The sequence below is a fragment of the Columba livia genome, chromosome Z (assembly GCF_036013475.1).
Source record: "Columba livia isolate bColLiv1 breed racing homer chromosome Z, bColLiv1.pat.W.v2, whole genome shotgun sequence".
Classification (NCBI taxonomy): domain Eukaryota; kingdom Metazoa; phylum Chordata; class Aves; order Columbiformes; family Columbidae; genus Columba; species Columba livia.
Window position 1 is genome coordinate 59,918,360 of NC_088642.1, and position 16,617 is coordinate 59,934,976.

At 34.9% G+C, this 16,617-nt stretch overlaps 1 protein-coding gene across 4 annotated transcripts in view; it reads left to right on the forward strand.

Annotated features, from left to right (window-relative positions):
* RIC1 (RIC1 homolog, RAB6A GEF complex partner 1) overlaps window positions 1–16,617 on the forward strand; it is a 52,899-nt gene that overhangs the window by 4,758 nt on the left and 31,524 nt on the right. For 3 of the 4 annotated variants that reach the window (XM_065046038.1, XM_005499772.4, XM_065046037.1), the window contains exons 2-3: window positions 7,683–7,790; window positions 12,133–12,209. In XM_065046038.1, coding sequence (XP_064902110.1) covers window positions 7,683–7,790; window positions 12,133–12,209 — 185 coding nt within the window. The remainder of the gene's footprint in view (window positions 1–7,682; window positions 7,791–12,132; window positions 12,210–16,617) is intronic. The other variant, XM_065046039.1, reaches the window with a different exon arrangement.

Consider the following 16,617-nt stretch of genomic DNA (forward strand, 5'->3'; position numbering starts at 1 on the left):
TTTTTTAATTACAGGTGGCCATTAGAAGAAAATAAGATATGTTTTCACCATGCTTTCAGGATTATACTTTAACATCTCAGAACTGTAAGCAGAATAACTTACTGAATTATTTTATGTGGCCTTTTCCTAAATAGGATTAAATACGATCTCGGTACAATTTTTTTGTGAAATGTGGTTGCAAAATGGATAACATATGTCCTGATAAAGATGTAAGTGGTTGTGTATTCTGAACAATATGACGCAGATAACATCAGTGCAAACTAAGAGGTCTTGCCTCTTGTGCTGTTTTTTCTTTAGTAATTTAACCCTTGAGATACTAACCTCTTGCTGATGCTCATCAGACGTTTGTCTCAGAAGGCCATTTATTTTTATACATCAGTAACAGTAACAATTGTGCTCCTGCTTCTTTATAAAGGAGTATTTATGGTTACATAATTAAATAAACAAGAAATACTTGTTAGACTGATGGATTTGTCATGTGAAATGTAAAATAGTCCTGTGAATATTCAGTACGTCTTACCAGGCTTTCAGTGTCTCCTATATTAATATAAAATAGATTACTCCTGAAAGATGTCTCACAATTACTTGTGTACTGGTGTAGCTGAAATTGAGCTAATTTTCTTCATGCAACTAGAATCTTTTATCCTTCGTAGCTAGCACAGTCTTTTGTTCAGGTTTTCTATGAGAATAATGAGATAACACTGCTTGTTCCCTGGGAGAGAGTTAATGTTTTTCTTTTACTGTCTAGCTGTGTTTTTGACAATTTTGAAGACTGTAAGAACTCACTGATATCTTGGGTGTTTGCTGGAAAACCAAAGACTTTGGATGTTCAGCTGCAGGTACAAATTGGTAGGAGTAGGGCACAGGCAGGACAGCACCTGGACTGACATCCAGGTTGATAAATGAAATATTCCCTACCATTAGTGTCATGCTTCATATAGAGTTGACTTTTCCAGCTGGTTAGTTCTGTTAGTTTGGGTTTTCCATTTCATTAGTTTGGTTCCGTTCTTGTTCAATTCAGTGTTAGTTTGGCCTTTTGCTGCTCTGCTGTTCTTCAGTTGGCCTTTGGGCACTTCTGCCGGTTACCTCTTTCCTTACTCAGTGGGTTGAGCTGTTCAGGACCAGGGTGCTCTGAGACAGTCTGTTTGGTGTTACTGGAGTTTTGTGAAGGGTTGTACTGAGCTTTTTTGTTTTATTTTTGTTTTATTTTTGTTTTATTTTTGTTTTATTTTTGTTTTATTTTTGTTTTATTTTTGTTTTATTTTTGTTTTATTTTTGTTTTGTGTATTAGTAGTAGAATATTAGTACTGTTTTGTTGTCCTGTTAAACTGTGTTTATCTCAGCCCAGAGTTGTTCTGTTTTAGTTCTGTCCCCCATCCCACTCAGCGGGTGGGGAGAGTGAGCAAGCAGCTGTCGTGGTCTTAATTGCTAGCTGGGGTTAAGCCATGACAACTTGCATGAAGAGAGAAGCATCCTCAGTTATGAATTCTGACTGTCCGATTAGTTGCATACAACAAAGTCGTTTGCCTGCCACTATGGTATCAGAGTTGAGGTTAGTGAGTCTGTTCTCCATCACATGCCATTCCATTTAATCTGTAGTAAAGCAGTTGGCAATTCATGGGCCTGAGGAGCTGCAAAGATCTGTAGAAAATGGCCTTTCTTATTGGCAGCATTTTTGAGCAGTAGGTTGACTGAAAACTTTCACTTGGGAGAGGTAGTGATTGATAGCTCTGATGCACTTCTGTTTTTTAAATTCTATCACAGTAGCTCATCTGAAGTACAATATTGAACTCTTTCACAGTAGCTTACGTGAAGTACAGTATTAGGAGCAGTGTCTGCTGTGTTTGGATGGACACTTTGCTGATTCTAAGCTTTCCGGTTGCTTTTAAAACTGAATTGAAAGAGTTATGGTTTTATAATTAACTAGCTTTTAGAAATTATTTTCTTACCACCTTGTAGCTCTGTTACTGGCAACATGGCTTTTTTTTTTTTCCTTCTGGTCCTTACTAATGAATTTCCCTCTTCATTCTGCATGCATTTGTGCCATGCTTTCTTTTCTCCACCTTACCTTTCTGGTTTATTAGTTTATAAACATACAAAGCTTCAGCCTTTAAAGTGGAGCACAGACCATCTAATGATAAAATAAAGTGCACAATGTCACCAGGCTTTTGTTTTGTTTTATCCCAGCTGTGTGTTTGTCACTTAGATTGTAAGCTCACCAGAACAGCATGTTTTTGATTTTTATATTGTGTCTATGGAAGCATTGAAGTATTTGTCTTACAAAACTAAACAGAGTGTTTATGTTTTTGAAAGAAATTACCTCTTGATTCTAAATTAGATTAATTTTTGATATCTAGAATGCTAAGTTGTTAGAGGATGTGAATATTAGGATTTTGACAATTTTTTTATGGCCATGCAGGTTCTTGTGTTGATGTTACATTACAAAACCCAAACCCATATAAATACCACATTGTCAGCTGCTAATACTGTTGCATGCTCTCAGCAAATACAAGAGTCTTCTTTCTAGACCTATCAGTTGTGAAAAAACTGTTAGTCTTCCAGATATTCAGTGTCTGAAAGCTGTAATTAAAAAAGAAAAATATTTGGAAGGTGATTTAGTAATAGTGAATTGGTGGCATTAAGAATGAGAATAATTTTAAAGAGAGAAGGCAGAATTAAAGGTTGTAAAATTTACTTGTTCTCAAAATTCAAATTACTTTGAATGTGTAGATACAATAAAAAGCAAAATAAGTATAGTACAGAAGTGAACATGTTGGGCAAAACATTCATAACTTCTCAATGTTCTTGACTACTATGTAGGCAGAAATAATTTGACTGTGCAACTTAATAACTATTTTAAATTTTATTTATTTATTTATTTTTAACTTTTTGCAATACATAAAAATTTCAGTATGATTAGAGCAAATTGTTGATGCAACTTTCTTAGAATTTAGGCAAAGATATGAATTTGTTATTCATGTTTAATGCAGGTATAGGAACTACTTCTTCATTTTGCATAAAAATTATAGGAGTGCTGGTGTCTTACAGGAACATCCATGGGCCTGAGCAAGAGCATGACTTCATATTTTCATTAATGTTTTGGGTGACTGTAAATGGCAGTGTTCCTGTCTTGCTCTCTTACCTTCTGGATTCAGGTGAATTAATGCTAAGAGAGCAACTAAAAAGAAAGCACTTATAAGTTTCAGTTGTCTGAATGCATAGATGCTGTTAGGTGTTTACTTCTCAAACTTAGTCCAGTAGTTTTCCATTGCATTAGCTGACCTACTTAAGTCCACTGTATGCACAGTTTATCATTAACCAGCAACAAACCACAGAATCCAAATTAAGCAAAATTCATTTTTCATTATTTTATATTCTCTCAAACAAAAAGTGATTATACCTCTCTCCACTTGGTTAATGTATTGTTTTCTTTGAAGCCCTTTGAGCATCTCGATTAGGACAGGCACTTGCTCCTGTGAGGGCTGCTGTTCAAGTCCGTTCTACTTGTCCTATTTAAAGACGCCTGTTCAGAGCAACATTTGCATCTTATGTTAGGGTTTAAATGTCTGTTTGATTTTCATTTACATCAAATGTGGTAACATTTTTGTGCTTAGGCAAGTAAAGTGATATGCCATGTTTAAGCTTGCTGAGAGAATTTGCTGCAGGATTTGTGTAACATGTTACGGTTCAGTGTCGTGACACTATGCTGCTCATAGTTATTGCTTAAAAAAAAGAAATGGGAAGGATGGTGAATTTGGTCAGGTAAAATTAAGTAAAATATTAACAAATTTAAATTATTTCAATTATATCACCATGGTTGTGTAGTTTGGATTGTGTTTGGGTTTTTCTGTTTGTTTGTGGGGGTTTTTTTAATTGTTTGTTTAGGTATATTGTCCTAATGTTGATGCAAAATTCATCTTTCTTAGCGGAAGGTCCAAAGGAATTCTTATTGTACAGCAACAGCTAATAATGAAACAAAAGTGAGTTTTAAAATAGTGTGAGTTAGCTATCGTTGCTCATGAAGGTCGCTTGCAATTTCCGTATTTGTCATCTAAAACACATTGCTTTCAGCTGTGTCTTGTGAATGTTGTCATAATCTCACATCAGTAAAGCAGGCACGTTTTATGCTAGGAAGGCATTGCTGAGAAGTGTGAAGATTTCTGAGTAAGAGCTTCTGTGTGTCTTGTGAAAAAGTAGCCAAGGTAGTTGAATGGTGTGTAAGAAGGAAAGGAGAAGTATATTTAACTGTGGAAACAATAAGTTCTGTTCCTCTCTTTCAGTAGCATTAGCTAGAGCACTGGAGAATTTTTTTAGTCTTTGGTAATGGTACTACTATATTCTCTTTGTGGTTATCTTTCCCTGTTTTTCCTTTTAATCTTTTTTGTTATCCTGTGAGTATCTACCTGCACTGTTGATAAGTGAGTGACATTTTGTCTGACCTTACTTTCCTTCTGAGAGGCAAAATGTACTGTATCAAAATGCTAGATATTCTCTGCAGCATATTGTGAAATGGTAGATATGCTTCTTATCTATTCTGGGAAGCTTTTTCTAGCTTTAAGTTGCAATTTGGTTAAAGAATTACTTAGTTCTTCCTTCCTTAGCCTTCTGTTCTTTCTTAAAAACAGAAGATGTTTAGTTCTGTTTTTTAGTCTTTTTTTTTTTTTTTTTTTTTTTTTAAATACAATTCTTTATTTGTCAGGTCACTTGCTATGTTTCTAGAATCACCAGTTTTACCAAAAGCTGTGGGTCTACCATTAATATTTACAGCAAGCAGATTTTACGCATTATAAAAAGCAGGACCAATATCTTGACTTATTTGAGACAGGGTTCATGTTTCATTAGTTGTGCTTAACTAGATTTCTTCATAATTTTAGTAGCTGCATGGAGAAGTGTGAAGAGAGAAAAAAAACCCATGGAGTTTTCTGAAGCTGACCTGGAGAGCTGGCTTTTCCAACAGAAACAAATGTAAAGATTTAGGAAAAATTCTGTGTAATAGAATCTAAATTCTGACTGTTTCCATTCAGGCTATGAGTTAAATATCTAAAACTAACTAGAGAAAAGTACTGTATTAACTAGGCCTGTATTTTTCTTAAACTGTGCATTTAATGGCTTCTTCTACTTGAGGCAAGTAATTAAAATTAGGCTGCTGTAGTTCTGTTTATGGAATATAGTACTGTGCCAGTCACTTCAGATGTAATAAATGCCTTCAGATGTAAAACGACCATTTCTCTTGCATGAGCAGAGCAGGATAGCAAGCTGCTCTTCTAGCTTTGTTAACCTTGTAGCAGTAACATACTTTGTATGTTAGGATTTTCCTCACATATGAAAGAATGCTTTTGAGTTGTGGAGTATATGGAAATAGATCCTATCAGTGAAATATTTAGGGTTTAACCATTAGCTAGGTAGCCTTTGTGACCTATTGAATTAAAAGTGTGTCTACTTTCTAATAAGAAATGAACCTACTTAAACTGTAAGACTGTAAGAGCTCAAGCAATCATTTTTGTCTTCTTAATGTTAACTCGTTTAGTCCTCATCTGTAAGGCACAAAATGATATCAGTGTAGAATTCAACTTGTATAAATTTTATAGCTGCTGTGTATGCAGACCATTCTGCCAGGTTCTAAGGTGCAATAGCTTTCTCGTGAATAAATGTCACAAGAACATTACAGTATCAGTACTGTCATTGTGTTCTGTAAAAGTAGCAATATAGAAAGAAAATTATTGTGCATTAATGAGCTTCTAAAACTTTTTTGTTTATGGTTTTTTGTTTGGTTGGAGTTTTTTGGTGTTTTTTCTTAATGCTGCTAAAATGCTTGAGGCACAGAAGTGCTTGAAGATCAGCCTCCAAATCTGCAGTTAATCTGATGCAGATTAACCAAGTTTGTACTATCAGAAGGCACTTTTTTCTCTGCATATCTAAGGCACTAAAGGTGGGTCTAAGCCAAACTGTGAAAGGCTGTGTATTATAGGTCATGAAAACAATCAATAAGATTCTATTAATAATTAGTTACCTATTTAATGTTATGTAACTTGATTTGCAAATATCTGCAAAAGAAGCCACATGAATTGAAAAAGCTGGTGTAAATAGTTCTTAGAGTTAAGATTAGTTTGCTTGTTATACTTTACAGTATAAATATTTAACTTTATTTTTGGTAATTAAGTTCTGTGTGGGTGTGCAATTTAAGTAATAATGCCATTTACAGGATGCAGAGTCATACCATGAATTTACCAAGACTAAGACTGCCTGTGTGACATTAATTCAGCTGCTTCTTTATATGTGTGGTGAAAAATCTAATTACTTTGTTTTGTACTGTTTTTCCCTTTAAATTATTTTTGTTTGTGACCCTACTTTTTCTTAAGGGAAACTGAAGCAACTGATTCCAAATGTGATGGTAGTAGATATCCACCTAATTCTGGGGTAGCAGACACATACATGATTTTTGGGTAGAATTAATGTTTTAGATTTGTTGTACCAGCTTCTGCTGTTTGAGCAAGCAAACTATCTATGAACAATAGGAAGTTGCCGTCACTTGTGGTTGTAGTGGTGGATGACAAGTTTTGCCAAACTGTTTCATGATTACTTTCAACCAAAAAAAAAGTGTGATTACGGTTTAGTCTTTTGGTTCCTTTCCACAGGCTGGAGAAGTGTACTCTTTGGTACAGTTTGCTGCTACAACTCTGAAGAAGCATTGGCATTGATAAAGTCAGGGAGAGCATCTGGTATGAAGATGAGGAGAAATGTCTTTTACAAAAAGTGTGGTTTGTTTAATGTAACTGAAGACTGAGAAAATACAGCTGTCATCTAACTAATATATATGCACATACCTCTGAGTAGTGGATGGCAGCAGAAGGGGACATACCTGTCTAAACTGAAAACTATTATTGGTTCAAGAGCAAGAAAGTGTAGACAGTTCTCAAATATGTTTGAGGGGGAAGAATGTTTCTAAGCACTGGAGCAAGGAAGGGTAACTTTCCATTAGTTTTTTTTGTCACAGCTCTCAGCTGCTTCCGTGAAGGGCAGTGAAGGCTTAGTGCCTGTGGTAGCTTTGTCTGGGCTTCCTGACCCTGAAGCACTTCTCTGTTCCCAGGAGGAAACGTGCTCATAGGTGCAACTTATCACATACAAAATCTTTTCAGCAAATGTAGAGGTGTATTTTCTGCACAATTTCTGGTGACCTTTTCTTGAAGAAAATAAACCAGATTTCCTGATTATTATTCTCTTTAACACAATGGCCCATCCAATTAGTAGAAACTAAGCAAATGAATTGTACTAAATATACATTGCATAGAATATTTCATCCTAGTTAACTTGACAGTCTTTTTCATTATAGGAACCAATTTGAGGTAGTTTTGTTCATATGAAGCATCAGTCACCCTTTGTCTGACTTGAAACTACTTCTGTTTTCTGTAATGACTCCTTTCTGGGCAAACACAGTATTTTATTTAAATGTTCTGGGTTTGAAAGAGTGAGATTAGGAATGACAGTGTGGCTGGATTTAAGCATAAACTCAGTTTAAAACCAGTGTTGTGCGAATAAGCCCTAATCCTTTTAACCTTCCTCTTCAAGGCAACAGTGTTGTTGCTGTTAAGGAAACATAGTTGCTTGAAGTTACATCACAATATAACAAGCATCCAATTCCTTCTGGATATGAGATATAATTACTATTTTTTTTTTTCCTCTAGCCCAGTGTATTAATCGTAAGCTACAAGGAACTACCAAAAGCAGCTTCTCAGTTTGGACCTTATAAACAAGCAGAATGGCGGTCTGACAGCACCATGATAGCTGTTTCAGTAAGTAGGGTTTTTTCTTCTTACTGTAGTTAAAATATTGCAAAGAGAGTTTTGTATTACCAATGTCTGTGCTTATGCAAACCTGCAGACTGTATATACATTTAATTGGTACTTATCTTGTGAAAATATATAATAGTACCCAGCTTTTTTGGATGATAGGAGCTTCCTTTAGTAGTTTTCATTCATCTTTTTCCACTGAAGAACGAACTGCAGTTCTTTATATTAAAATAATCTGATGTGTTTGCTAGGGCTGATATAGCATCTCATTACTTTAGTAATGTGATCACAAAGAATAAAGGAATCTAAAGACATGTGAATGAAAGAAATAGTTGAGGAGTTAGGTGACATAAGCATATTTAGATCGATAAACAGGGTTTACAGATGTTTCCGAAAGGTGGATCTTAGAAGGACAGAACTGTGGCTTTATTAAGGTACAGTATCTTTTGGTGTTAAAAAAAAAAAAATCCAAGGCACTGAGAACACAGAAACAAGGGCAGTGATAGGTGATACATAGATTCTTCTGTTAAGAGTCTTAAACGTAAAGATGAGATCTTGTCTCACTGGAAGTTTTTGTTTCCTATCTGGTACTATGGTCACAGTGCTAAAGTGGAGTATTTCAGCACCAGCATTTAAAAATTAATTAAAGGTGGACACAACAAAGGTGTAAGTAGAGTTTATAGAGGTCAGAATATGGAATGTCACTCTTGGTGACTTTTGGTCAGATCTTAAGTTAGGACCAGGTCTTAAATTGTGTAAGTTTGTTTTTTTAGCTTTTAAAATAAAGGCTGTTGTATTTCAGATTTTCTTGTGAGAAGGTGCAGGATAAAAGAAGGGAGTCATTAAACTTGCCCATCAGAAGTTGATGATGTGGAGTTATAAATTGAATAACAGCTACTGTATTTGTTGGTACACTGACTTCATCTCGTAATATAAACCATTTTTTTTCCTTAAAATGATGCCAGTAATGCTTTGTATTTTTTTAACCAATCAGATATTGTTATCTTAGTGGAAAATACCAGATGGTTTGTGGAATAGTTCCTGTCTCTACTAATATCACCATGACTCTAAATCAACTAAACTTCCTGTGCTTCTGTTTTCATGTGTGTAATGCAGGGCAGACTTTTCTGAGTACTTGGTTTAGGATGTTTAAGTTGCCTAAAAGGATCTTGTGGATTCAGTGCAGTAAAGTATTTCTCTTAGTATCAGATTACATTTTCAGCTATCAAGTGCTAGTGGTTACCAGCAAAGGCAGAAGGGAGCCTGCTGGAACTTTACTATAAATAAAAAATAATTCTTCAGTTTTATAATACAGCATGTAATCACAAGTAAACTGTCCAAACACATTTTAATTCTATCTTTATGCAGCAGTTCAGGAGAGATGTAGGTTGTTGTATTTAATTACTTTGCATATTACGATTTTTCTGTGATGTTGGGTTCCTTTTGCTTGAGAGACCTTATGGTTTAGCTGACAGTCAGACTGGCTTTAATTTCTGCCAGTTCAGTTACTGTACTTTCAAGTTTTTCTGCAGCTAAATGTATAGTGTTCTTTTTGGCAGATCTCATCAGAATCTACATGCCCGTAAAGTCCCAGTTTGTAAATAGTCAGACAGTTTATATAAAGTAATGAGTGTCATGAGGTTTCTAAAATTTTTCATTTCTTCTGATTATCTTGTATCTCCTTGGTGTTAATGAGTCCTACTGAAATGATTCCTACCACATTTACAAATATTAGTATTTTTGTTATAGAGAGACAGGACTGAAAGGCAGGTTTGAGGGGTTAATGAAGATGGTGTTCTTGCTCATGCATACTTTTATCCCCAAGTAAAACTATGAAGTTTCCAAGAGAATTTCTCCCTTCTTTGTGACTTTTTCTTAAGAAGAAAACTAACAAGTAAAAATAAAGGAGCAATAGCAAAGCTAATTATTAATTAAAAAAAAAACCAAGTAGTTTGTACTACTAGTTTTGTTGAACTGAGTTAGCTTCAGTTAATTACTGAAGTCCTGTGCAACAGCTAAAAATACTATTTTGAAAAGCTGGGTTGGGTGATTTAGTTTTTGGCCTGTTACTACCTGTGTGCTTGAGTTTCTTGATTGTAGTAGTTTTATGTAATAAAATTATGTTTTACTTTGTTTTTAATAAGGTAAACAAAAGGCTCAGTATGTACTTATTAGCCAAGTGGTACATTCACTTTTTTCTTAATGGCATAATGATTGAGAAGGTAGTCTAGATTTAATGTCCATTACAGTAGTGATATATAGTGGGTTTTGTTTCTGTCTGCCAGAGTGTTCAGAGCATCTCTATGAAAATAAATCACTTTGCAGTATATGCTTTGAGATAATTATTGTTTGTACTGAAGGCAAACTTTGGTCTAGCATATAAGACCTCATAAAAATATGTCAAGCAGCTTTAATGGTAAGTAGTTAAGCAGTTCTCATACTGGTATCATCCCCTAGCAATTCTAACTTCTTCTACTACTAGTATCGTCTGTTGCTGAACTGTTGTCATGTTTTCTAGTCTGATATTTTTTTCCATGATATTTTGTAGTTTCTTCTCTCATATTGCTGCATTTGTAATTTTTCCAGTCTTAACTAGAAAATATTTTGTTGCTTGGGTAGATCAGTACACACACTCAAGGTAGGTAGTTCTATTAATTAAACAAACTTGTCAATTGGGTCGAGATGCTTCAATACATAGGTATTTTAGTCCTTCCCCTGCTACAGGCAGTCCTCCAATAGAGACTCTTCTTCAGTACGCATTCCCTTAGCTAAGGCAGAGCTTTATTAAACATGTAGCATACCAGAAAACATGTAGTGAAATACCTTGCAAGGTACTGAGTATTTATATTTCTGGCGGTCAAAGGTGAGAATTATCAGGGAAAGGATGAGAGTGGTGGTTGCTTTTTAAGTTTTGTTGCAACATGGACCTTTCTAGAGCAATGTAGAAACCTATGTGAATGAATATGATCAATTGGCAGGGAGCATATGGTTGAATGCTTCTGCATGTCATCCAGCTTGTCATGGAATTTGATGTTCTATTTAGAAATGACCCTGTAACAGTAGCAACTTCGTGCTTTGAATAGTGTTTGGTATGGCCCTTTTGTACCTTAATATCAGTATAAAGATACTTCATGGTATTGTTTTACTTTTCCTTCCAGGATAAGATAGCTTACAGGTTAAATATTTAATGATGTAATGGAAAGAACCTGTAAAGATGTTAGAAATGAGCAGGTTTCTTTAGCACATAATACCTGAACATCATATTACTGCACACAGAAATGCTTCCATTTATTTTCAGCCTGTCTCAAGCTCGCCATTGAGGTTCAAATTTTATTCTTACATGAGAAAGGTATTTGCTTTGAGAATTGTGTTTCTTGGACTTTGAAGCTGAAACACGTTTCTTTCATAGCATAAAGCAAAATGTTTGACTAGGGAAAAACATGGCATCTGTGAACTCATAAACTAAGATAACTTTTGCTTTTTCCTTTATTCAAAGAAAAGGAAACCAACCTTGCAAAGTGACATGAAACCATTCATTTCAGTGCTTCTTGTCTCCAGTGCTTTGTGTATATACCCAGCCCATATTAAAATGATCAGATGGAAATGGTGTTTAACCAAAATGCATTTGCCAGTTTGCCTGAAGAGTAAATTTGTGTTTTAAACAAATTGTACTTCTTTGAACAACTAACCTATTGGTCATCTGCCTCTCCTGTGCTTATACAAACACTAGATCAGCTTCTAGTCATGACTGGAACATCTGATAATTACTGATTTGTATTTGTTCTCTGAATAGCATTATAGTTTAAAGTTAGTCTTCCAGAATGACAGAATATGACTTGGGATTGAATTATAATAGAATTTTTTTCAGACACCTGAAGATTTTGAAAAGCTGTTATGTAGATGCTGTGTGACATGAGGAATATTTGAAAACTGGATGATCAGCTCTGAGAGCCAGTGCCCACCCAGCTTCGTTGAACTCTCTGGTGTTTGTGTGTGTGTTCAAACACCTGGAGTTCTTGCTCTGAAAGCATCCTACCATCTACTACAGGCTTTCTGCATTTATTCTCTTAATTGGTGGGAATTAGGTTCTCAGATTCTAAATAGCTGATATAGCTGTCTAGTTTTATGTACTCTTATGAATCAGAGGAATTTTTTTTGCTGGATGCATACATCGTGGGTTTTAATTCGAATGAATTTCAATACCCAGTTTTTGAAGATATCTGGTACTTGTTATGAGTGTATATTTGTGCTCAATATATAAGACATGTAGAAATTGTAAGATTCTCTATAGATTTTACTCATGCAGATAGACCAGATATCTATCTTATCAGTGTTTCTCTTTCAGACTGCAAATGGATACATCTTATTTTTTGAAATCCCATCTGCAAGAGACAAGTATCTTTATGAGCCAATGTATCCTAAGTAAGTATTTTAAAATTTCTTTGCCTACTCACAGTGTGGAAAAATACGTATGACTAGAGAAGTCCTAGGCAGATTTTAAGATAAAAAATATTTACTTCCAAAATATGTTTTAAAACTTGGTAAGCGTATGAATCATAATTCCTGTGAGTTAGAGTCATTTCAGAGAAGTTGGTCTAATTGATGTGCTGTGCACTGGTGAGATTATTTAGCTCCTTTTTATAAGATCTCAAAATCCTAAATAGCAGGGTTATGATTGTTTAATTTTATAATTTGAGGTAGTCTCTTGAACTCATCATGTTTAACAAGCTTTAATAATTCCTTTTGAGTAACTCAGCTGAATAAGTCATGTAAGAACTATCAGGGTGCAATTTTTTAACAAGTTCCTCTCCATTCCCCCACTTTGTAGTAACTTAGAGATTTTTGAAACAAATGGGGAATAAATTCTCAATATTTTGGAAAGAATATTAACCAGTTCTAGTAAGAATATATGAGTATTTTAGCTGCAGTGTGTTATATTGTAATTATAATTTTCTTTTCCTTATTGTGAATGACAGAATATCTATTAGGTGTTAAAGTGTGACTGTATGTTGGATGTATTTGTAGTTGAGTCAGTTGACTTCTAAGAGGATTTGTCAAAATTTGAAAATATTTAGGAGAAATTAAAACCTCAAGGAATGTATTTATGTGTGTCTGTGTTGTGTTTAGGTAGGCAGAATCTATAGTCATTGATGGGATCAAATTTGTCCACAGGAATAATGAAACAGTCTTGATTTCTCATCGACTAGAAGTTGCTTTTTTTGATATATCTCTATATATACTTTCATCATTATGGTAATCCTAGTGAACTTAATTTAAAGTTTTTTACATATTCATAAATGAGTTAAATTTGATTGGTGGGTGTCTTCAAATGGACATCTGTGAGGAGTAGTGGATAACCTATGATGTCATGTAGGAGGAAAATGTTTTCGTTCTTCTAAACCATAACTGTTAAACCATGAACGTTAGAAAGAAGAGTCAGGTCTTCACAAGCATCTACCTTTTAAATCTCTATGCTTTTACAAGTGCTTATAGGAAGAGATGACCTGTCAGGTAGCAAATTAATTCCTGCTTCATTGAATAGAAGGTTTTATGTTTGTTGCTACTATAATGCATCTTCTGGCCTGTGAAACAGCCTTCCACGCTCTGGAATTAAATGGAATTTACTGTTGCAACTCACTTGTCTATTTTTCAGAAACCTGAGACTAATGTAGACAAACCATATGACATCACTTGCCTTTTCTGAGACCCGAATAGCATTTTTTTAAACTGAATTTTTACATCTGACTTACTGTTATCAGGAAAAAAAAAGCAGCAGCCAGCCTCTTGCTGCAACCTGTTGCCATAAAGGGAAAGTGTATCTTCAGCTGTGCATAGTGCAAAAGACTAAACAACAATTTGTGATACTTTCTTCTTGTTCAGTTTGGAAAGTTGGGGGTTTTTATTGGCAAAATCTGAAAATATATGGAAAAATGTATAAAATATGCAGTAAGAGTTCAAGAAGCAGCTTTGATTTTTTTGTTTTAGACATGCCACATGTAGGGAGGTTTGAAAATATCTATTAAGCCATCAGTGACTAACCAATTGAAAGTTTATATAAAACATAGGTAATTGATTTTTATTGGCTACGTAAAAGCGTGTGTTGAAAATATCTACCTGATAGCTGTGTTTTGAATGGCCAAGTTTTTAAGATCTATAAATATAGCCCAAAGGTGTATAATGCTGATACTGTGGGTGAATAAGACAAAGTGTTTATCCCAAGAGTGTTTATGACAGGTTGCACAGAATCTCCCAGGACTAAGGCATGTGCTTAACTTTAGGAAGGGGAATAATCTCCCTCAATTTATTGGGATGACTAATCTGTCTATATTTAGCCCTCAATTTTGAAAACCTACATAAAATTGCTACTGCTCTGGTTATACTAGATCAAAACAAAGACATAAATAAGCATTTGTGTGTGAATAATGCCTGCTGTGGTTAACAAAAAAAATGTTCTGTTAGACCCCAACACAAATTGAACAAACTAACTAAACCAATGTCTCAGAATTGAAACTTGTAACTTTCTTCTGGCATATGTTCATTTTCCAAATATGATTATTTCACCGAAATGCTTGGATTTAATTTCTACTGTACAGAACAATAACAAATTAATTTTCTTAAATCTGAAGTTTTTACAAATCAGTGAAAGGCCTTGTATGTGACTTGCCTTGTGCTTGAAAGGGACATCTTACTGTTTTCTCCCATCGTAACAGTGTGTTCTTGGCTCCTTCCTCTATGTTGACAGCAGTGATTGTGCAGCTGTGCCTTAAGTAATGTTGGTTTGCTGACCTGATGGGGAAACTAAACCTGCCTGTCTCCCTTCTTTACCCCTCCCCATTCCCTCCTCCAGATTCCAGTAGCTTAGCTTGCAAGTTGACTTATAATAAAAGGTTGGCATTAGAAAATGGTGACCTTGAAGTAGCACCGTGTAGTAGCACTGGGAAGTTCAGAAACATAGAGTGACATGATAGTTCTCATGTGATGGTTCATGTTAAAGCAATTGCTTGCAACATTTTAACTCTCATGCAAATATTATGTCTTCTCCAGCTCTGTCTTATGTGGTTGTTTACTTACGTTAGGCAAAGTGAGTGAGGAGGTGTTGTCCTTGCATTAGCGGTGTGATAGGACAGCTGATGGAAACAAGTCAGTAAAAACTTCTGGTAAGCAGAATGAGGCCTGTTCTGTAGTATCCCTTCTTTAAGTAATAATGGCCAGTTCTGACAGAAACATAAAAATTTCAATGTAGTGACTACAAAAAATAACCAAAAGTTCAATTAATCCACCTTCACCTTGAACAGAATTCTTAAGTAGTGCAGGTCAACTTAATGAGGTGGTTGTACACTGGGAGTACACACCAGTAATGTCCTCAGCTGTTCCAAAGTCCTGGTGCAGTGTTTTCTAGTTCAGTCAGTATCCTGAAGCTGAATTTGTGGCTAGGTTTGATCCCATACAAGTGAAGACATTGAGAAAGGTGGTGTTTTAAATTTTCATGTCAGCTTAGCTCTCATTTAAATGAAATGTGTATGTCTTACCATAAGTTAAAAAAAGAGGGTCAGCAAGGTAGGTGATAAGGTACATGATAGACAGACACTTTCTTGACTTCAGGTATTTTTGCAGTATTCCAGATTGGGACACTGGTAGCAGCAGTAAAGTTATAGCTTTATGTGTTATTGGTATTTTTTAAATAGGTGCTTTAAAATTTGCTTGATAGTGATTTAGCTTTGATTTGGAGTAAAAGACTAAAAAAGTGGCTGAAAATAGAAATCACTCCTCATTCATCCATATTGGAGAGGGTTGTTTGTGGAGAAAAAGTACAGTCCTTAGTTTATAGTTGGTATTACAGAGTTGTTGCTATATATGGCTCTTGAGTGAGATAATCCAGAAGACCCTGACTGTGTTTGATCTGTTAACAGAACTATTCTAGCATATAGTTATTGTATAAACTGTAGTAAGAGCTGCAGAAGTATTTTGCTGGTACAACGTGAACGGAACTGCCTCAAAGTAAAACAAACAAACAAACAAACATCCAAACAAAAACTATATGGGAAGTGACAGAAACACTTTTGCTTTTTATAACTCAGTATGCATTGCAGTATATCTAATCACAGTATATTTTTTTTTGTTTGCTTGTTTTGTTTTTTTGTGTGGGTGTTTGTTTTTTTTTTTTTAGGTCAAAATCTCTCCCTTCTTTCCCAATCTAATCAACACATGTTTAGTATAATAGAAAAGCTGAAGTGTGATTTGAGGCTAAGCTCTCACCATGTTTGAATGCAAGAGTCTCTACTTCCCTGTATTTTTTAGTAATGTGAAATAACTAGATTTTGGGAAGTGACGTTGAGTGAAATCCCTCTGCACCTTGCTATTGTTTGTTTAAAACCAGACAGAAACAGGGTCTGGTATGGTTTCCTGTTTAAAAGTGCCAGTTTAGCATGGCCTCCTTTGCATATCAACCTATTGTAATGGTCTTGATATTCTGAAATTAAGTGTTTTAATGGAAGTGCTGAAATTCAAGATTATCAGTGTTTGTGGATGGAGCCCATGAAACCTTTTAATTTTGTTCTATCAATATCTGAGGGCATAGCTCTTACAAAATTGAGAATATATTAAATACTTTAAGGTTGCTGAGTGGAAAATCCTTTTTAAATGCTGGCTATTTCATACCTTTAGAGGTTTATCAGTTTAAAATAAACTTATGTAGATATGGTACAGGTTAAGAAACTGACATTTTATGTAAAATCTGTTATTAGAATATTGTGATGAAACAAGTGCTTGTAGCATAAGCACAGCAGTTTGTAATGAATTCTGAGTATTCATATATGTTAAAAAAGAAGCT